Source organism: Vipera ursinii (assembly GCF_947247035.1).
Source record: "Vipera ursinii genome assembly, chromosome: 2".
In the NCBI taxonomy this organism is placed as follows: domain Eukaryota; kingdom Metazoa; phylum Chordata; class Lepidosauria; order Squamata; family Viperidae; genus Vipera; species Vipera ursinii.
Genome location: NC_139513.1, coordinates 134,008,223 through 134,031,325, shown reverse-complemented (window position 1 = coordinate 134,031,325; position 23,103 = coordinate 134,008,223). Strand labels below are relative to the sequence as shown.

At 42.6% G+C, this 23,103-nt stretch overlaps 1 protein-coding gene across 1 annotated transcript in view; it reads left to right on the top strand.

The window, feature by feature from the left end:
• AXIN2 (axin 2) overlaps positions 1-21,282 on the top strand; it is a 49,114-nt gene extending 27,832 nt beyond the window's left edge. Inside the window, exons 5-12 of the mRNA XM_083355446.1 lie at positions 1,247-1,387; positions 1,814-2,325; positions 2,568-2,759; positions 3,077-3,307; positions 4,210-4,305; positions 8,629-8,796; positions 18,162-20,639; positions 21,000-21,282. Coding sequence (XP_083211572.1) covers positions 1,247-1,387; positions 1,814-2,325; positions 2,568-2,759; positions 3,077-3,307; positions 4,210-4,305; positions 8,629-8,796; positions 18,162-18,288 — 1,467 coding nt within the window. The 3' untranslated portion in view covers positions 18,289-20,639; positions 21,000-21,282. The remainder of the gene's footprint in view (positions 1-1,246; positions 1,388-1,813; positions 2,326-2,567; positions 2,760-3,076; positions 3,308-4,209; positions 4,306-8,628; positions 8,797-18,161; positions 20,640-20,999) is intronic.
• Positions 21,283-23,103: the final 1,821 nt, after the last annotated feature.

The window sequence follows — 23,103 nt, the reverse complement described above, 5'->3', positions numbered from 1 at the left end:
TGGTATGTTTATTGTATTTTCTTCTGCTTCTACCATTAAAAAAAAGTTCTCTATAGCTTCTGCTTGCAAATTAGATTATTTTGTCCTGGGGCGTGCAAATCGACTTTCTCTGTAAGGCAGTGCTTTGATCAGGGAGCTGAATAGAGCCAGCTTGTGTAAGAGTGACAATTTCCTGCAGAGTTGCCTTTTTCTTCCCTCACATCATTTCTGAAGCTAAGTGGTTACCAGAGAGAGAGGCCCTACCTCACCTCATGGGCAGCCTGTGAAAGCATTGGCAGTTCAGTTTCCCCCCTCTTTAAAAAAATAACTCAAAAAACAAAAAATGCCCCAAACAAAAAAAAATATGTTTATGTTTGTGTATCCAGAACTGGAGGGCGAAGAAGGCAAGAAATGGGAGTGATTGTGGGGAGATGAGAGGAGGATGGGGTGGGAGGGGGCCCTTTCCCCCTCCCTTCATTGCTTCTTTCGGCAGAGATTTTTGCTTGCCTTTTCATATTTCAGCCTTGATTTGGAGGTGCTGCGTTTTCCCTTGATAGATCTGCTGGAGGCAGCCAGGCGCAGCAGTGTAGCGCCGTTTGCCCGTAGCAGCTTCCTTCATTTTCTGTACAAAGAGATGGAGGGCAGGGAGGGGGGGAGAAGAACAGAGGGAGAGAGAGGGAGAAAGATCCAGGACACTGTTGAGACAACACTACCTCAAAGGTGCCCAGTGTGTAGCCAGGAAATAAATTACCAGCCCTTCTCTGATCTGCCACCATTTGACTCCTTTTCTTTCCCTCCCTCCCTCCTCCGCTCCCTTCCCTTTCTCTCCCCCGTCTTATTTTTATTTTAATTTCCAACTCCTTTCTGTTTATACTCCACTTTTATTCCTTGAGTTAAAGTCTCTCTCCCCCTCCTGCCTCTGAGTTTTCCATTTGATGTTTGACAACAGTCTTTGAAGATTTTCTACTTCAGAGTAGCTACTGATGGGCTGGTTGTACTACAGAGAGAACAAGCAGGGTTCCTCGGAGTGCGACCAACTGCTCCTGCCGAAGGCAAACGCTATTGGGGAAGATGTCACTCCATGAGGCCACAGCACTTGCTCATAAAAATCCAAAGCAGACCATGCCTAGTTGCGGTCGTCTTTTCATCCAAACATGGAGACACAACAAGCTGAACGGAGCCAGCCAGCCTGCTCCTCGAGCTGAGCTGCTTTTGCTCGCGCTGCCTGTTAAACTTGGCTTATTGTCTCTGTCCCGGCTCTGTGCAGAGAACCCACCGGCTCCCCAAGGAAATGACCCCTGTGGAACCCGCCACCTTCGCTGCCGAGCTCATCTCTCGGTTGGAAAAGCTCAAGCGAGAACAAGAGACCATGGATTGCTTGGAAGAGAGGCTGCAGCAAATCACAGAGGTAGGGATCTGACATTCCCCCCCCCTTTGCATGGGTTCCTGCTTGGTGGCTCCCCCTTTGCTGAAGGGGAGGCTGGGCGAGAGGACGGGAGGGAAGAAGGAGGCATGAGAGAGGGAGAGGGGGAGAGAGAGAGAATATCTTGGCTCAGGTCATCCTTCCATGAAGAAGGAGGGCCAGGTGTGGAGACGCATTACAGTCACACAAGCTGGTGAAACCAGAGCAAAACCGCTGTGTCTCTTTGCTGCCAGCTGAAGCCTCTTGGGGGTGTGCATGCTGGTGCCTGAAATTGTGTCAGTATCTATATGTCTAGGCACTGACCCCATATGCCTGCCGCAGGGCAGGAATGCATAATGTCTGAAGAGCTTAGGAGGACTTCTCATTGAGCTCTGCTGATTGAGTCATTGTCCTTCACGTTTTGTCCTGAAGGATGATGAAAAGGAGATCACTGACACGCCTGTCGCTGCCCAGGGCAACCGAGAGCTTGTAGCCCTGCAACATCAGCAGCATCCCCTCACGCTCCTTCCCGCCGGCAGCTATGAAGACGATCCTCAGGCCATTCTGGACGACCACCTGTCCCGCGTGCTTAAGACCCCCGGGTGTCAGTCTCCTGGCATGGGGCGGCATAGTCCTCGTGCTCGTTCCCCCGACCGACTCCCGGGGGGCAAGTTCCTGTTAGCCACCCCAGGCAAGACTGCTGTGCCCACGGCTTCTTGTGCTCTTCTCAGCAAAGGATTTATCACCAAGCAGACCACCAAGCATGTTCACCATCACTACATCCACCACCACACCATTCCCAAAACGAAAGAGCAGATAGAAGCTGAGGCAGCCCAGCGGGTGCAATGCTTGTGTGCCGGGGGCAGTGATTATTATTGCTATCCAAAATGTAGAGGACACACGAAGGGGGCGGATCTTCCTGTCACTCAGCTGGAGCCATTTAGGTGAGTTTCCTCTTGGGGAAGAGTTCTAATGGCTTGGGGTGGTTGGGATTGGTCCACACCTGGGGAATTGTCCCTGTTTGTCTAACAGCTGAGGGACTGCAATGGTGCAATGAGGGGAGAGTGGAGATGGGAAAAAGGAAGGAGAAGCTCGTTCAACTGTAGCATGAGGTTTTAGCAGAACTGTTGCTGTGTAATGACTAGCCACAAGAGTCTAAGTGTTGTTCTTCTCTCTCCGATGGAAGCCTCAGCAGAACAGGGACCCTTCCCAAAAGGAACTGTAAGCTCCAGGATGGCCTGGTCCTGCCAGGTGGAGAAGGAGGTGGTCTTCCTGCCCCACCAGGCATACCGCTACCCAGTGGGGAAGCCGATCGCTCCCAGAACGTCTGGCAGTGGATGTTGGAGAGTGAAAGACAATCTAAGCACAAGCCCCATAGGTAAATATCAGCTGTCTGCAACACTCTTGCTCCTGGTAAATATTTATCTATTACAGAGCTGTCTATTTTTACAATCACTAAAAACAAATGAAGCTCTTTTGCTCCTCTGGTTTAATATGAAAGCTGTTCCGCGGAACCAGAAAAACCACAAAAATGTCATGTTTTTGGCAAAAAAAAATCCCTTTTCATGTTATGACAGACTTTTTTTCCTCCCTTTTTTTTCTTCTCATCAAGAATGCACTGAACAGAAGCTGCTATGAAAGGCTCATATTTTAGCTTTTATAACCTTGCCCCTTTGGTCCCTTGTCTTTTTCCAGCACGCAAAACACAAAGAAGGCCTACAATTCTGACTCTGCCAGAGGTGCATCTGGGGAGCGGCCAGCCCGCCACCACCAGTGGGGCAACAGCAGCCACCCACGGGCTGTGCAGCCTGCCCACCCCTTTGTCCAGGACCCTGCCATGCCTCCACTTACTCCACCCAACACACTGGCCCAGCTGGAGGAAGCTTGCCGCCGGCTAGCTGAGGTGTCCAAGCCACAGAAACAACGGTAACTTCCCACAGATTGGGGTGTCAAAGCAGAAGGGTTGATGGGTTGATGTCTGCTAAAAGCAATCCAGTCCCTGTTGAACAGAGACTAGGTTGAATATTCTGGAACAGACCTGTAAAAGCCGCAAAAGCATCTGCAAACAGAATCTTTTCAAATTCTCTATTGTGTTGCTCAGGGCAAAAGTGTAGAGTCAGATTAAATGTTTAACAGTGATCAGCTAGAACACTGGGAAGTAGGAGGTCAGATTCATAAAGCCTCTTTATCCTCAGGAGAGATTTTAATTGGTTTATGGGTGTTTGTGTATTGGTTTGATACTTATCAGGCTTCTAAGCTCTGAGTAACATACATTTCCCCAAATCTATAACTTGGTTAAAATAGGCAAGTAGGCTAATAAAATTTGGGTTGAAAGATAAGGATCCATATTTGGCCCAACTCTTCACTTTTATTTTTAAGATATTTTTGAAAGATGAAACAAAAGAGCTGAAACTGGCTTCATTTTAGGAGTTACTTTTTGGCTTGCTCAAGTTGGTGCCTTGGCTTATTTATTTATTAAATTGATATGTTGCCTATCTCACTATCAAGCGATTCTTAGGTTTTGGAATAGTCATCATCTCAGCCTTATTACCTATAAACTGTAATCTCTCTAGTCAAAGCAATTCGAATCTTCCAGTTTAACCTTCTTTGGTTGTTTTCCTTAATGAATGCTTCTGAAACAGACACCAGTTAAGTGGTTGTATTAAAGCTTTGGCCTATCTTTGGATGAGGTACTTTAGGCTTTAGTATATGTAATATTTCCATGTTCACTTCAGCACATCGGTCTTGAGTGCATACATGGGATTTGGAAAAGATTAATGGCCTTCCTGTATCTCTTTCCCCTTCCTCTCTCATTTCCCATCCTTCAGGTGTTCAACTTCAAATCAGTTGAGAGATCGAAACCACTTGGCTTCTGTACCAGGAGGGAACAGCCCTTTCTGCACCGCGAACACAGCATCAGAAGAGTGAGTGCAATCTAAACCTCACAGATCTGCTGGTTCCTTTTTTTGAAACCCAATTTTTATCAGTGAAACATTGCTTTGGAAGTGGAGAAGGGAATTTAGATTCTTTTTTTTTAAAGGCCTATTTTCACATCTTGGTTCTCTAATTCTCCCCTTCTTTTTGTTTGCATTCCAGTCAAATGGGCAAAGATTGGTGGATTAGTCTAATTACAGGATAGTTCTTCTTTGACAGGGAATCTGCAAGACTCTAAATAATTAAAGTTTTCTTTCTTAGATGCTGCATCTTAAGCAATGAGTAATGTTTGAAGTCCAAGCTTAGCCACATGACTATCCCTTTTCATTTTTAATTGGCTGACCTTAAGCCAGCTGTCTATGCTAGTGGCTTTTTTTTTGCTTCCTGAAACCACTCTACAAAGACTTGGAACAAATTAGGAAGAGAAAATTATGGCAGAGTAGCCTTTGGTGACCTTTAGACGTGCCAAGTCTGGCTTGTCTCAGAGACTGCCTTGTCTTCATGCCATGGAAGACTTATTTCTGCAACAGATTCTGTCTTCTTGAGGTGCCCAAGGTGGAACCAGGGCTTGGCTTTCTCTTCCCTTTGACAGTGGTGTCAAAGTATCAAAACAGATGTGGCATGTCTCCGGGTTTTCTTTTTGTTTGTTTTTTTGCACAGGTCTGAGCTACAAAAACAGTGGCAGCTTTTGATATGCTGTTCCACACAAGCTAGGGCTTTCTAAATTTAGTTCAGTGTAAAGGAATGCATATATAGAATGTATATGCCAAGTCCTTGGCATTGTACTGTAGGTGAATTGGAAGATCTGAAAGGCCAGATTAGGGATAGAATGTTACAGAGATTCTACCTTTGCTGTCACTAGGAATTGAGAATGGCTTGATGGCACATAAATATGTGCAAGTTAGTGTACTTCAAAAGTTTAGGAGCTGAGGCTTCCCCTGCCCTGTAAAATAGACATTGTGAATTATTGTGGAGGCTCAGATATAAATCCTACAGTGCTATAAAAAAATTAAGTAGCTGTGAAATGTCCATATGGGTCATCCATTAAACAAAAATCTGCTTTCCTGTTCTATCCTGGAACTTTAGACAATGTTGATCCTTTTGTTTCTTCCCTTTACTGCTATCTTTGAACACACACACACACACACACACACACACACACACACACACACCTGTGGAGAACAGGAGATAAGCAAATAAATGGGGTAAATCTGGGGAATCTATAGGCATCTCTGCTTAGTTCCAGGCACTTTGGCGAATGGTCAGAGATGATGAGAATGAAGTAATCTAAACAATCTGAAGATGCATCAATCACATTTTTATAGGCAGTCTGCATACCATGAGCCCCCCAAAACTCTAGAGAATAGCTGAACTATATGTAGTTTTCCAAAGGGTATAAGGCTGGGGTATGTTCTATACACAGGGAAGTGAGGTGCTTTAGACCACAGGAATCACCACTAAGGAAGCATATTGTTGAGCCCCACCTCATGTAGGGTAGGGGCCATTGGCAAGTCAAGTCCTTGCTACAGGAACGCACAGGAGAGATGTCCCTGTAGGTCCCTTGGAATAAAAAACAATCTGCAACCAGTGTGACAATTGCAGGACTGACGTTATAATGACCATATCGATGGTTAGCAGATAGGCTGCTGGACTTTGGGACAACTGTAGCATCCAAGCCTGAGATATCTTCAGAGGCAGACCCACACAGAATGTTCTTAGTCAGAGTGTCCCAAGCCAGATAGGCCTGTACTTGACACACTAACAAGAGGGAGGCAAAAGCTTTCTTAGCAATACCTTGCACCTGCCACTTTCCTGGAGGCCCCCCAAATTGTAGATCTGCTCTATTAGGGGAATATAACTCCTTCTGGAGCTGAACTTGGAACTTGGATAAGGCCAGACCTATCACAGACATAGAGTAATACTGACTTGCAGGGATTTAATTTAAGCTTGTTTGGCCCTCACAATCTATAAGCCCTGGGTCATGACTTCTGCAGGATTTCTGGCTCAGCCTGGGATGGAGATGCTGTATATAATGGTGATATTTCACTCCAGGTGACAGATGATCTCACTAATGGTTACACGTAGATACTGAATAATTTGGCCACTATAGCAAAGGAAGAAGACGTACTGCAAAGTATGTTTCCAATCCCTGACTCTTGCATAAAGTCCAAAAGTGTACAATGGGCTATCATTTTGAAGCTCAATGAGAAATATAATAGGGCTCATCTTGTTTTGAAAAGAATAGCTCACTTTTGCAAAGGAGCTATTGTAATCTATAGTTTGAAATCGTGAATTATTATTGTAGAAATTGTTGCTGTGACTAAATATGTGGAGAAAAAAATTGGTTTGTTTATGGGTTCCTGGCTTATTACTGGATTGTTTTGGGGGTCCACCCATTTATCTAGTCAGTTTGCAGAATTGTAAAACAAGACCAGCTTAAAAAAAGCAAAGAAGATAAATCATCAGAGATTGGTCAAATAAATCATAATTATTTTGTATCTCTAAAGGATTTACTCTGGTTTGTTTGAGCTTATTCAAGCCATAGCTTAAGGAAATCATGGTTTAGGATCATGTAACAATTCACTCAATATTTTCATAAAATTAATATGGAATGCAAAAGTTGTACATGACTGTAGGATCATTGATAAAGTGTAATTTGAAGCATACAGTCATATATAACAATATATAAAGACAGTTAGAAATCATGAAAAACACAGTAGTTTTATGGGATTTGGCTGCTTGACCAGTCCCAGAAAATCTTCATGAATATCTATTGAGGATTTTTAATAACAAATTAACACAAGAAGAAAAATAAAATTTCTGAAACTTTCTAGACTGTACTTAGCCAAGACATTTATATGTAATATGATGGGTTTATTTTTTCTCCCCGCAGTCTCAGTGGAATACTTCATTTAGGAATATTTATTCTCTGAATCCACATGTAAAGGTTTCAGTGACTGAGAACTGTTGGGCTAGTTGGTTTCAGATATTGTACAATGTTGTTATTTGTTTGGTATTTAGTTAGTTCAACTCCAGTCATTGTGGTTTATAACCCCTCTTTCATGGCCTAGCCTAGAGTAGGAACCCAGATATGTATAAATTAATCGAAAAACTAGAGGAAACAAGCCATGGCTTAGTGTGGTGTATGAATTCAGTCTCAGAATTTGTCACTGCCCTTTTAAAGAACCAACTACAACCTTTTTTCTATCAAGGACCACTTGGTCTTGAGGTAGATCTTAAGCAAACAGTGAATTGTCCTACCAATTCTGTCATGTTTCAGGACTCTTTCATTGAATGTTTATTGGCTCTTTCTTCAGAACCCTTGTTCCTTTCTCTTATTTAACATCCCCATCCTGGCATCCCTAGTGCCAAGGACTAAACTGTTACTTGCAAAGGACTTTTAGGCTATGGATTGTTTGTAGACTCATGAGTGCAATTGCCCTTCACTTCAATAGTTGACTGTTGCAACATGAAATTGGTGATCCAAGGATGGGGAAACCAAGTGGAGTATCCAACCAGAAGACTGAACAAATCCATTTGTAAAACAGGGCCATACTTGAAGCAATGCTGGTGTCATTGTATTATTGTATGTCACTTGAACTACCCCAGAGTTCAGTCTACATAGGGTTTGCCTCATATCTCTCCTGATGTGGCTGAAAGTTCTTTCTCAGAAAAGTTGCCATAGGGTCTGAGCAATCTGCCCAAATTCATCCAATAATTGAGGGTTGGGATAATCCTACAGCTGCAGACTTATGTCCCCTTTATCTGGACATGAAGACAATGTAGGGTTGCCTTGTTGAATCTTCAAGGGTTGCAGACATCATTACCCTGTTAAGCAAATCCCTTTCCAAAATATTTAGACTTCAAATATGTACAATAACTAGTTGGCCAGTCTTACTAAGCTGATAATTAAAGAGTGTATATCTCCATTGAAAACTTTGTGCAATACATGCCTTTGTCTTTGTTTTTTAACCCTTTGCCCACAGTCAAAACTCCAATTTTTAAAAATGATCCAGCGGCAATGTTTGTCAACTTAGAGTTAGAATCGCCTTCCAAATGGAGAGGCTAGTTAGCAACAAGGGTGGTTGAAGTCCGCAAGGTCAGGCAGCAGGTATGGGCAAAGCTACCTCAAATTCTTCAGTATTTAAAACACAAATAAGTCTCTAGCTTTGCTTTCCTAAATTTTCCAATTACCTGATGTGGTTAGTTGACTCTTGACGAATTTGTGTGATTGTGCCTCTGAGTGTGACATAAATGTTTTGTAAATGTTGTGAAGCCATACTTATTTCTCTCCTCCCTCCTTTATGTTTCAGTCACAAAGAACCAAAGAAACTCCCTGTTGTTCACTCCTCCCAGCCTAGTGAGTTGGTTGTCACTTATTTTTTCTGTGGAGAAGAAATTCCCTACAGGAGGCTGTTAAAGGCCCCGAGCCTGACACTTGGGCACTTTAAAGAGCAGCTGAGCAAAAAGGGAAATTATAGGTAAGCATCTTTGTGGTTTCTTTCTTCTTTTTTCTTGTGTTTGCACAGACTGACTGCCAAAATAACCACGATGTATTTGTAAGCAGCCTCCCACAAGGAAAGGTTTATTGTTCTCTTTTGAAGGTTGGCTGCAACTCGTTCAGTAGATGAAGTTTTTCTGACTTCTTTATGTTTACCCACCCAGCAATAGTACTCAGCAGGTGGGTCGGTTGCTCCAGCAACCGAACTGAGATCTCATCTGGTGAGTAGATGTGAGATTGTCGGCTGGCTTGCCTTTTACAAGTTGACGAGTCCACAGACTTGCATAATGGGTATCTCTTCAAAGTTCTTATTTCTTTTCTGGGATAGTACACTGCTGCTTTAGAAGTTTTCTTTCTTTCATCAGTTGGGTTACACTTCACCTGATTTTTCTGATTTTGCACTTGGGACCCTGAAAGAAAAATAAAATAAAAGAAGGAACAGAGCAGTAATCAGCTATGGAGATACTAATGCAAGTAAAACTGTTGGGACCCGATGGCTATAAGTGGGGATATATTCTTATACCCTGTAGGGGAAGGGTCTCTAAAATGTGGGGTTTTTTCCCCCTTTGGTGTTTACTTAGCTTTGCACAAAACAATTAAGTGTTACTAAAGTCCCAGTTGGTCATGGAAAACGTTGTAACCTAATTTGTGAACGTCAATGGCTAACTGATGTTGTATATTGTACTTAGTGAAGTATTTGTTGAAACGTCAACTGTTAGGAAAGAGTTGGAGCTTCTTTTGAGGATAGCTATTCCAATATGTTCTGCAAAATTAGAGTCTATTATCTAGTGAAGTCCTGAGGGCAGATTGACACAACAGATAGCATCACCAGGGCCTTTCGATCTGTCTTACCTTCTTACCCATCTATCAGTCTAGTTCCTTATTTTAGGTTGACCTTTAAAGTCCTCCTAAGGCTTATGACCTATCTTAGGACTTCCTATGTAATTATTCAGAGAATCAGCTTGCTCCATCTTCCTGTTACTGAGGCATACATATTAAGCAGGAGTTATTATCTCTTGTGATGGTAGAGAACATCTTGAGGAATGCCTTATTGCAGACATGTCAAACATAAGGCCCGGGGCCAGATCCGGCCCACGAAGTGGTTTCATGTGGCCCGTGAAGCCATCCTGGAAACAGTGAGGGAATGGCCCCCACTGCCTTGGCCCTGGTCCAGAGACCCTCCTTCTGCCAGAGACCCTCAGATCTGTCTCACTCCTGCCCAGGCCCCCATAGGCACCCTTGATGCGAACGATGTAGAGCTGGCCATGCCCACCCAGTAGGCTATACGCACTGTAGCCACACCCACCCAGTAGGCCATGCCCAACCTGGCCATACCCACCTGGCCCACTGAGGGCAACCGCAATGCTGATGCGGCCCTCAGTGAAATTGAGTTTGACACCCCTGCCTTATTGCTTCATTGGAACTGGTGGGGCTTCATTTCACAGTATGACCATCTAACCCATTGATTAACAATATGGTGGCTGCAGCTACTATCTTTCATTACTGCTCTGAAAGAACAATCTATAGTCTTCCAATTTTTTGCATCGTTCCTGGCAAAGCTTCTGCATTTTATGAAAAAGAACCAGTTAGAAGCATTGGAATAAAAGTTTGAACTTATTTAGTATATGATTGATTGAGGTCATAGACTACCCCGAGATTACTGCTAGACTCATGCTGACCTTGGAAACAAAGCTTCTAAATAGTCACAGGAATCTTTGGAAGATCTACTCAAACATTTTTTTAAAAAAAAAAATCAAACTAAGAAAATTTATATTTTTGCTAAAGGCAGGGCCTGGATAGGCATCAAAGTCCTCTACTGAAGGAGACTTCAGTCCCTCTGTCCTTGTAGGAAAGATGATGTGGATTTGAGAAAGAACCTCTGTATTTTTGGAACTTGCTCTCCAAGCCTGTTTTGGCACCTGCTTTTCATTTGCCTACATTTTTGGACAACTTTTCTGTGATGGGTTAGCTGACATTTACAGGTTTCCTCTGTAGCTGGTTGTTATTTGATGACTCTGTGTCTTTTTAAGGATGCACCTTAAGGTACTTTTGACTAGCTGCCTAGGCCTGACCAAAAACTAGAATACAGTATAAAAGTTTGAAATACCTAAGGCCCATCTTTAAAGATCGAAGGTTTCTTCATTTGTTACCTCCTTATGGTTTGCACTTTGTAGGAAGCAACACCAGTCTGGAAACTGCGCCAGGGAGTTTCCCCTTTCTTTCCTGATCCTAGCCTCAAATGAAGGGTTCCCTGATTTAATTAACTAGAACCAAACTATGTGGATGGTACGGAGTGAATGGAGGTTAAAGGCATTGAAAAGGACTTGTGTGGTCAAAACTCTTATTGTCTAACCTCCCTTTGCAATAATATGGAGTTTCAGAGTCTTATTTTAGACTGGTGATGACAGCTTACCCCAGAGCCTTAGATGGAATTTCTAGAGATATAAAGTACTTTAATCCCTGTTGAGATTAAAAATACATAGATTTTATATATGTTGTTCTGAATTTTGCATTCACACTGAAGAGCCCTGCCTCATAAGCTAAAGATGTAGCTTAATCCATGTTCAGTCTGTTGGCAGTGGAGGTAGTGCTTGGCTTATGAGCGCAATTGAGCTCAAAATTTCCATTGCTAAAGAAGACAGTTGCTAAGTGAGTTTTGCCCCATTTTACAACCTTTCTTGCCACAGTTGCTAAGTGAATCCCTGCAGTCATGAAGGTAGTAACATGGTGGTTAAGTGAGTCTAGCTTCCCCATTGACTTTGCTTGCCAGAAGGCCGCAAAAGGTGATCACATGACCCCGGGACACCATCTTAAATAGAAGCCAGTTACCAAGCATCTGAATTTTGATCATGTGACCCTGGGGTTGCTGCAATGGTCATAAGTGTGAAAAAAGGTAATAAGTCACAGTTTTCAGTGCTGTTGTAACTTCAGACAGTCACTAATTGAAAAGTTGTAAGTGGAGAACTACCTGTAATAAGAGGGTGATGGGGTAGTCTGGTGGATAGAGATTTGCTTATCTTTGTGATAAGCCCCACGTTAGTGTAGATATGAAGACTGAAAATCCTTGCAGGATGGGAATCTGGGGCCCTCTAGATGTTATAATTAGACCAACTCCCATCTTCCTTAAAATTGTCCATTCTGAATGAATCTGGGGTGAGTCCCATTCAAACCCTATATGGATAGCCACGGTTCAAAACCCTACTGTCTACATATTCTAGGTATTTGTGTGGTTTATGTTAAGTATCGCATCAATAAAAGCTCAGAGGTAAGCTCTTTCATAAATTATACATGGAAAATGTTTATTTAGTAGCCCCCAACTTCTAACCTAGCTTTCATTAGAGAACACCATTGTTACAGCTTTACAGGAGGTAAACTGTAAGGACAGCAGACTTGACTGTTTTTTGGTTTGTTTGTTTTTTGTCCCAGCTGGCACATTACGAGTAATGGAATTCCCACGTGTTCATTATATCTGTGTGAATAATGCAAAGATGGAAGCGATAAACGTTCGGTAGCCATAGGCCTAAAAATCTTGGCCTACTCCGGATGGGATTTCTTTTTTAACCATCTTTTATCTACAGAGGCAGGTTCTGATTTGCTCTCAGCAGGCTCTGAAGTTACACTCCTAACCATGGTGCTGTGTTGTGGCAGACTGGGAAGTCCCTGTTTTTAGATAACATCAGAAAAAAAGGGGGGGGAAGTGCTCAATCTAAACCATAGGTCTTCAAACTTGGCTCTTTTAAGACTTGTGGACTTCAACTCCCAGAATTCCTCAACCAGCATGCCTGGCTGAGGAATTCTGGGAATTGAAGTCCACAAGTCATAAAAGGGCCAAGTTTGAAGACCCCTGATCTAAACTCAACAATTCCCTGAGCATTGCAACTTGAACCTTGGCATTCTGTAATGATTACAGGTAGTCCTCAACTTTCAACCATTCGTTTAGTGATCAAAGTTACAATGGCACTGGAAAAAGTGACTTATGTCTGTTTTTCACCCATATGACTGTTGCAGCATCCCCATGGTCATGTGATCAAAATTTGGGCGCTTGGGAACAGGCATGTATTTATGACAGTTGCAGTGTCCCGGGGTCACATGATCAGCTTTTGCGACCTTCTGACTAACAATGAGGAAGCCAGATTCACTTAACAACTGTGTTGCTAACTTAACAACTGCAGTGATTCATTTACGAATTGTGGCAAGAAAGATCATAAAATGGAGGCAAAACTCACTTGTCTTGCTTAATAACGGAAATTTTGCCCTCAATTATGGTCCTAAGTCGAGGACTACGTTAACAGGACTGTAATGAAGGTGTTGTTTTTTTTTAAAAAATTTTTTTGTTACATCTGTGTACAAAAGAAACATAGGCCCAAACCTGATGTGTGTTTTTATCTTGCACAGACACAAGGTGAAACTAATTATCTAAATGTGTTGTACCCCCAGGGAATCATTTTGATCTAAGCTTTGATTCCCCCCCCACTCCTCCTTCTGGCTGGACTTGGAGTGAAACTGCAGGTGACCTTCAGGGAAAAGGGCCGGACTGCCTGGAATAGCAGTGATTGCTTAGGGAAGGACTAGCTAGTCAGTCTGGTCACATCTGGCATTGATTTTGTTCTAAGGCCCTCTTAATAAGCATGTCTTTGAAGCCTGTGCCTTTCATTTTAAGACACAAAGACATGCATCAATGGCTGACACTCCACATTCTTGATTGAATGAGTCAGTTTGCAACCTAGGTGCCTGGGTTTTTTTTTGTTGTTGTTGTTGTTGTCGTTGGGTGCTTTCAGTCAGCAGAGTGCTCTGCAGGATGGATTTAGGGCAGCCATGTGGCTGAAAGGGAGAAAGTAGAGTTCAGGTTTGTCCCTTTCTGACACATTCTCTCTCTCTCTCTCTCTCTCTCTCTCTCTCTCTCTCTCTCTCTCTCACACACACACACACACACACACACACACACACACACACACACACACAGAGTCTGATCAGGGTAGGGTATCACAGCAAGAGCAAAGAGAGGAAGGCAAGCCTTGCAGCCCTGTACAGTTGCCGGATACAGGAGAAAGGAGGGATGGGTGAGGGGATAGGTAGGAGGTAGGACAGGGGGAAAGAAGCAGAAGTTGCTAAAAAAAAAAAAAAAACCCCACCAAAAGTGGCCTTTCAATGGGAAGTTCATTTCAGGGAGCAAACCGGGACCTTCCCGTGGGTTTCTGAGAGATATTCCAGGGAGAGATATTCTGTTTGTGTTCCCTCCCTCCCTTGTGCTCTCTCCTTCCTTGCCCTTCTTCTCTGTGAGAAATTAACTTGCAGTTATGGAAAACATCACACTGTGTCTTGTTCCCCCTTCTCCCCCAAGAAAATAAAATGTGGTGTTCAAACAAAGAATTTTGTCAACGCTGCCAGGGCCCGAGATCAAGGGGGAAGTTATTGCTACAGCTGTTTATCCTCTTGGAAGGGAGGAGATAAAACTGAGCAAAAGTCCTTTTTGTGCCTCATTCAAAGGCTTTCCTCCTGCCCTCCCCTCCCCCACCGGCTGGCTTGCGGGGGTTTCTAGAAGGGAAGTCTCATTGTACTTTAGTTTGGGGGTCAGGAAAGGGGGTTCTGCAGAGGGACAGTCCTGGCTTAACTGAAAGGAATGGATTTGGTTACATTCCTGGGATCATCTGGAAGCAGCGAAAGGGGAGGGAGGAAAAAAGACTAAACTGCTTCCTCCTTGAGTCAAAGAGATCTTACTACAGATAGTCCTCGGCTTACCACCATCTGTTTTTGTGACTGTTCAGAGTTACAACAGCAATGCGGGGGGGGGGGGAGTGATTTATGACCGTTTTTCACACTTTTGTTGATCGAAGGCAGCAGCCCCTGGTCACGTGATCAAAATTTGGGCACTTGGCAACCGGCTTGTACTTATGAGGTTTGCAGTGACCCCGCGGTCATGTGTGATCCCCTTTCATGACCTTCGGACAAGCCAAGTCCAGGAGGAAGCCAGATTCACTTAGCAAACTGTGTTATTTCAGGGATATTCAGTTAACAACTCTGGCAAGAAAAGTCGCAAATTTGGGGCACAACTCGCTTTGCGACGGCCTTGCTTAGCAACCGAAATGTTGTGCTCAGTTGTGGCCCCGTAAGTATCTTTGCAATCCAAACCTGGTAAAGAAACCTCAGGGTGGTGCAGTCAGCGGCCTTCCCTCCCAGTCCAAAGTGCGTGAACTCCATTCCAAAAGAAGGGACCTGCTTGACAAAGAAGGCATTCAAAATGTCCTCCCCGTCCTCTAGGATGGGACTTTTTTGTTTTTTAAATCACATCGTAAAACTTCCCAATCCATAGTAAGGTCGATCGGTCAATCGACTGATCCATCTGTCCGTTCTTGGAGATCTGTTTTGGGTTTGCCCATGTTTGCTGTCTTCCTTTGGGGTCGACATCTGATGAGAAAGCTCCCTTGCTGACGATGGGAGGATGGCAGCTGAGGGAAGACGACAGCCCAGCCTGGGAGCACCGAGGGCCATGTGTCTGTGTCTGTGGTAGTAGACAAGCAGGCTCCCGAAATGCTAACTCTCTGAATGGAAGGCCTTCATTTGGTGCATATGCAATTAAGCAGCCTGAGAAGGCAGAAAGTTGGACGGGAGGATAAAAGGAACCTTTAATCAAGAAGCTGAACGGTCTAATTCAGGATAATAGAGGGGTCCTCACTGTTTGACACAAGAGGGGAAGGGGTTCTTTTTTTGTCTGGGTGAGCCCTGGCTTCATGATCTATGCTCCCAAGCCAAAGAAAGGGAGAGTGGGACACTGCTGCGTGACCTTTCAGTGTCAAATATTGCCCGCCAAGCCCAGATTGCTCATTATGTAAGAGCTGCTAAGAAATATCTGAGCGTGAATGCGGGTAACCGCTCTGTGGCTTTGAAAGTGGTGGTTCTGCATTGGTCTCTTGTTTCAGAAAGAGGCAGAGGCTTGAACTATTTCCCAACAGCAACAAAGAGGGAAATGAAAAGTATTTGCACTAGAATGAAAGATTCTAAATGGCAGGAGTGATGCTCTAAGGAACAGATTAATAATTGGTTTTGTTTTAGATTTTTGTTTCCTTAAATCAAATGCTTGGCAAAGAAAAACTCTGCTCCTCTTGCCAATACCTATGAATGACTTCAAAGGATGTCCCCCTTACTGATCCATTCAGAGTGCTTCTCTCTCTCTCTCTCTCTCTCTCTCTCTCTCTCTCTCTCTCTCTCTCTCTCTCTCTCCCTTCCTCCCTCCCTCCCTCCCTCCCTCTCTCTCTTTTCCAACAACTTTTTCTTAGCTGCTGTTCAATTGGCTGGCCTTGCACATGTCTATCCAGGATATTTCTTGGAGTCCAGGAGCTGGTTTGTTGCTGTAGGGAATTATTCTTATGAGGGCTGCCTGTTAAACAGAGATGGACAAATGAAATTAGTGGTACTTGATTCACAGATGATAAATGGCAAGTCTGCAATTTATATTAATCAGAAAACTGAAGCATTTCCTGATGAAAGGGTCGACTGATTCTTTGAGAATCAAGGTCCTGTTGCAGTCACCTTGGAATTAAAAAAAGTGCTCTTGTACGTTAACTCTCTCCATAAGCAGGGAAAGGGATAATTCGGTTATTGCTGGATTATAACTCCCAGCAGCCCTTTCTCATGATTGCATGGGCTGCTAGCATTTGTTGTTTCAGCAAAACATCTGGGAAGGTTCCAGTTTCTTCATACTGCAGGGCTTCGTAATATGTGCCCTTCTGTTTATATTTCGATATAGATACATCCTAAATGAGCCATCTCCAAAGTCCTGATGTGTGAGGTTAAAATCCCAGGTTGGATATGGCTGAAAATTCTAGAGGTTGAGGTCCACAGAATTGGATAATGCCAAAGTAAGAGAAGGCTGGGTTGAATCATTTGTTCCAGACTTTGAACCTAAGAGACAATAGACACAACGGTGTTGTTTTCATAAATCAGGGTATTTTAAAACCTGCAAAATAATAAACTCAACTTCAAGCTTTGCCAGCAGCTTCTGGGAGGGCTTAAGTCACTAGGTTGTGTGCTCACTGAAAATTATGTGATCCAGCACTCCGCTATCATCCTTGTCAATGTCTCCAACACACGGGGGTGACCAACCGTGCTCTGGTTCACAAGCTTTATTCTTATTTGCATATTAAACCCCACATCAAAGATAACTTTACTAGGCGCAGGACAAAGTACACCATAAATCAGTACCACAATTATTTTAGTGGATGAATTTTGGGTAATATGAACAGCTATTTATTGGGTGGTTATCCACCACTGCTTCCAGAAGCTTTCAGCAGCATTAACGGTCCATAGGCATATGCAACATAGTGAAGAAAATCTATATGGCTTTGCATTATAGTTAGCACAAGACTCACTGAATGAATACCTGAGAAAGACCTCCTGATCATTATAATGCAGGGGTGGGCAATTAATTTTCCAAATGGGCCACATGAGAAACTGGGATTCGGGGGTGGGGGGTGGGAGGAGGAAACCAATAGGGCTGTGAAGATGTGTAGGCACAAAAACATGCTCATCGTATTTTTTAAAAAAAAATTACCTTCAAAATAAAAGCAATGCGGTTGTAGTGCATGCATGGCCTTCTTATTTGATTTCTGATTTCCTATTGACCTCACTCAGGCTGGACAGGGACAGTCAAAGATCCCGAGGGCTATAAAATGCCCAAGTCTGCTATAATGTATGCTTTTAAACATTTGCCTTTGCAGTAAACTATGCATAGTTAAAGTGGTAACTAAGACATTAACCATCAGAAGTAATACTTATTTTAAATTTTGGGGTATAATGACTCACAAGCAATTATTAAGATGGTATCATCACCTCTATTGGTTCAAAAATCCTTTGAATGAAGAAGACAAAAAGTAACAATTGATGATGGGTAACAGCTATTTATTCAGTTATTCATTTATTTGATTCAGTTTGGACACTGCATGACTCAGCTGACTTTGGGCAGCTCAAAACATATTACCATAAAAATCCAACAACACAAACCAGAACAAGCTGAGATCCAGTCGCCATACTCAGACAAAAACAAACCTAACAATGGACTATATTCGAATGCCATTAAATACCATCTGCTTGGAGGAATGTGTTTAATTGCTTTGATTTATCTGCCTGGTCTATTCACAAATAGACAGGATAGCAAACTAGATCATGGTTTTGTTTTGGTTTCTTGGTTTGCTCTATCTGGAAATACATAAATTTGGAGGTTGGGAAGGAAACTGAAGGCCTTTTGGAACCCAGATATGGGATGTTGGGTGTTTTCACTGCAATGAAAAATTATATTGATTCCAAGGTACATTCAACTTATTTTGCATATGTTGGTCTTACTGATTTCAGGTATTACTTCAAAAAAGCAAGTGATGAGTTTGACTGTGGGGCAGTCTTTGAAGAAATCTGGGACGATGATGCTATTCTGCCAATGTACGACGGCAGAATTCTCGGAAAAGTTGAGAGGATTGATTGACTGGTTCTGAGTGGCATAGTCTATGTGAGTGTATTTAAGAAGATATAAGCTACGGATGCTGGCCTTTGGACATAAAACCACCAAGCAAAGTTTTGAAGGAAGGTTTGAACCCATGAAGAAGCAACAGAAAACACTCTGAAGTCTATGAAAACTTTGCCAAATCAGCCTTAGCAAAAAAAGGGGTAAAAAAATAAGATGTGTCTCTTGAGCTGGATGCCAAGATGTTAACAACTCTGAACTATTTATTAAAACTATGGTTGCTCTAGGTGATTTGAAGATTCAGATGATGTTCTGAGAGACTTACATATAGAGTATATGGCTTTCTAATGATCCTGTACTTAATGATTTAGAAACTGTGTATAGCTTACCTTATAATAATCTTTATTGATATTTATTGAACATTTTAGGGTTTTTTCCCATTAAATCCATTTTATGGATATGCTGCTTTAAAAGATGGAGAAAAGGGGATGTGATGTAAAGAAAAAGGGGTGTTTATATTTTATTTTTTACATTGTTTCCACTGTCTAAATAAATGTGTCCTTTACTGAAATGTGCATTTCTGCCACTGTAGAAAAACAACTGGAATTGTACGATCTTCAGTTGTTTTATTTCTTTGGAAAGGGGATGAGAAAGGAAAAGATAAATCCATCCTACAGAGAAGTCTGTTGTGATCAATGATGCTCTAGTTTTTGTGTAGGGAAAACATTCCCAATTGCCTAAAACAAACTCTGGGACAGGGGTTCTCAATCTGTGGTCCACGGACCCTTGAAGGGCCTCAATGTCATCACAGGGAGGTCTGTGAAGGCTTGAAGAAATGTGATAATTTAAAACTTGAGTTAGGTTTTGGTGGTCCGTGGCCATGGTCGGTGGCCACAAAAGGGGTCCGTGGTGCAAAAAAGGTTGAGAACCACTGCTCTAGGCGATCAGGAGCGCCTTATAAATCTTCACACTTTCCCTCACCCTCTTTTCCCCAATCCTATTTCAGATTTAATTGTGCTGCAGAGTAACCATTCCATCCTCTCAGACTATCAAAATTTCCAGTATTCCAGAAGCCAACGTAGCAAAAGAGCTGCTGGTTTGGAAACTCTAGAAACTGAAATCCCAATCAGGCAGTCACCTGATTCGACAGTAGAATTATGCCTGTACACATGATGGTAGTAACTGTGGTTAATTCGAATACAGTTTGAAGCTCATCATGGTTCTAATGGGATTTCAGAAGCACTATAGGATAGGTACTACTGCTTTCGGGATGAGTCCCAAAAAAGGGAAATGGGAAAACCTGATTCCAAAGGGTGGCATTAAAAAAAATTAAAATAAATATGTGCAGGAGAGGGGACAGATTGCATATGTCCACAGTACATCTGATTGCCTAGTTATAAACTCTAGGCTGGAGAAATTGTATACACTCCAGGGCTGAGAGTGTTCTGATGGGTTAACTATAACAATAATAATTACAAACTCTGGGTAATAATAACAATGTTGGGATCTTGTCAGTTATCCTTGGTATCAATAGGCAACGGCATAGCTTTCTTTTTTGATATTGTTTCTGATGCCAGCTTCAGAAAAGTAGTCTCTAAGAGCTTCCAAATCAGAATGAGATGGGAAGCAGATCCCAACCATGGAAGGAGAAGACAATATATGAAATCATCCCTCTTGCACCTCTATAGCTAATAGTAAGATAGTCACCAAATTTGGACTGTGCTTTTTATAAAAAACAATAAAAGTTATTCTTTCAGGGCACTTTCAGCATTACAGCTATAATTAAAAGGCCAGACTATGCAATGGGATGCCCCATCTTAACTGTAACCACCACTCAAGGGCATGGAAACTATGAGTTGGTGTTTTGCAGCAACTCTGAACAGCTTGAGGTTCCTGCAGGGTTAAAATATAATTTTGGATGTACCATCATTATGATGTCAGTAGTTGTTCCCCAGAAATATTACAAAATCAATACATCTGTGGCTGGTAACCTTCTAGCTTTTATACCCTTGATTATCTCGGCCTCTTTCAGTTCCTTCCTGGACCATGAATGGTGGATAAGCTAGCTGGCTTCCGAGACTACGTCTGGAAGAGCTTTTTCATCTAAAGCTGTCACAATATGTATGTGTTGTGTATGTGTGTCTTGGATGTTGGCTGAAATATGCAGAACAATGCTCCTCTGTCTTGATTGTATGCACTGGAACAAAGAAACACCGTCTCCTAGCTTAGAAATACATTTAACTTCAACTCTCTCTGTGTGTATGTGTGTGTTTAATATGTGCATTTTCTGACAAATGTTACATTTTGTTTGTACAATATGTATATAGTGTAAAAAACGGGGTGGGGAAAATACTGTTAATAGATACTCTCTAGTGCAGACATGTCAAACACAAGGCCCGGGGGCCGGATGCGGCCCGCGAAGTGGTTTCATGTGGCCCGCGAAGCCACCCTGGAAACAGTGAGGGAACGGCCCCCACTGCCTTGGCCCTGGCCCAGAGACCCTCCTTCTGCCAGAGACCCTCAGATCTGTCCCACTCCTGCCCAGGCCCCCATAGGCACCCTTGATGCGAACAATGTAGAGCTGGCCATGCCCACCCAGTAGGCCATACGCACTCTAGCCACGCCCACCCAGTAGGCCACGCCCACCCAGGCCATACCCACCCGGCCCCCTGAGGGCAACCGCAATGCTGATGCGGCCCTCAATGAAATTGAGTTTGACACCCCTGCTCTAGTGTGTGTGTGTTTTTAAGGAAAAGAACACACTTCAATCAGTACAGTAACTGTGCCTGCATGGTATTAATATGCCATGTTTTGCCCTGTGTTCAGGGTTCATGCTTTCCCTTCTTTGTTTAAGGGGTTTATGTATAATATATTTTATGCCTTTTTACTACAACTCTTGTACTTTATGACTTTTGCCATGATGTTTGTTCTACTTAAACTGTAAATTATGCATTATAAAGAGTTTCATTTAAAGAAAAAAAAATACTTGGTACAATAATTATTGTAATTAAGAGATGTAGCCTTTATTAAATTTTTTATATTTTTCAAATTAATAAAACCTATTTGTTTTTGTTTCTACGCTTTCTGTGGGGGAGGTGGGGTAGAGTTAGACTCACTCCAGATTCTAGAGATTTTTCTAGAAAAATAAAAAAATGAAAAATGTCAACAAAAATGAAATTATGTGAAGGTATAAACTGCAAATGAATTTATTAACTTTATGGATAGCTAGAAGCAGTTATCTAGGTGAAAATAAATGTACAACTGCTTTAATGTGACTGAAATAATAGACAAACAGATCATTTTGCCGGCTCATACATTTAAGCTTGAAACCAAGATGTTTAAAAATAGAGATTGATTTAAGTATCTGAAAGTAAGTCTTTAAGGTATTTAAATCAACCTCTATTCTTAAACATCTTGGAATAGTTAGGAATTGAACTATTCCCAGGAAATATTAGGTAAAGCTTCATGTAACCTATATATACTAGATCTGAAGAGGAAGATTAGTTATTGATAGATTTTGCTATTTCCTCAGCCCAAAATGATACTATTTTACCAATTAATTAGCTAACTCTGCATAAATTGGCTCTGATTCTGGAAGCAGGACTTTGGATAAATGTTAGGGTTAGCCTGTAAATGGCTATAGGCAGATCTGATAGTCATTTAGAAAAGCATCGGTAAGCATATATTGATCATAATCAAAAGTTTGGCACAACAAAGCAGGCTACTCTGCCTTGTGTCCCCATTCCACCTTTAAAACAAACCAACTGCCCCCAAAGCAAATTACCAGATATTCATCCGCCATTTTGTCCCTCCCTCCCAGGTCTATAATCTTGGGGTCTTTGAAGAGCTACAAAAAGGATGCTGGTGGGGAACTGATGTGGCTTATGGGTCTATATATCATTTCCCCATCCCACCTGTGAAACACTGCAGGGCTGCTGTCTGACTTACAGTATAAATGGAACATGCTTTGTTCCTAAGTTGCCAAAAATCTTGCTCCTAACCTGAGAATGACAGTCTGCTGCCAAAGGTACTTTACTGTCTTCCCCTCCACCCCCACCCCCACTCCAGCACACAATGCTGGGGAGAGGGTGTCATGGGGTGCCTACACCAATCACGTACTTGAAAGCTGGGCCTGAAGCAGGACTGTGAGGCTAGCCTCCCAGCAATTGTTAGCCCTTTCAACCTAAACCCTGCATTCAGTTCCCTCGCTGTTAATTTTATGGCTTGTCTGAGCCCATCAGCTGGCGTTCCAACATGGCTTTGGCCATGTATTTGCCATCTGTCATTTAAAGCCGCCGCTATCCCTAGGTGGTCAGCCTTGACAGTCCCAGTCTAGACCATTTGTTTGACTCAGATGTGTGTCACTTTGTGTGATCCCCAAGGCGGTCTTGGGTGCTTCCTCCCTCATCCATCTCCTTGTTGCATTTATTATTTTCCACAAGAGACACGACTTCAGTCCTGACTTGAGAAAAAACCCAAAAACAAACCATCACATTGAGCCCCTAAGATGGAGGCCCACGTTGTAACTTAAAATAAAGCTGGAAATGTTTCCCCACATTTAAATAGATTGCTGTCTTTATTAAACACTGTCTCAACTTAGTGGGGTCACCCTAATTGATGAGCTGGACATAACAGATGGATACACAGACTTAAACCACATGGGTGAAGAAAGTGATTCTCCCCCCCCTCTATTCCACCATCAAAGGTTAGGAACTTAGTCCTGCACAGTAGTATTTTTTCTTCTTCTGCTATTAAAATGAAATCACACTGAGTTTAATTCTTCTTGGGAAGATGAATGCATCGGAGTTAGTTTGAAGTCATTCACTGGCATATAAG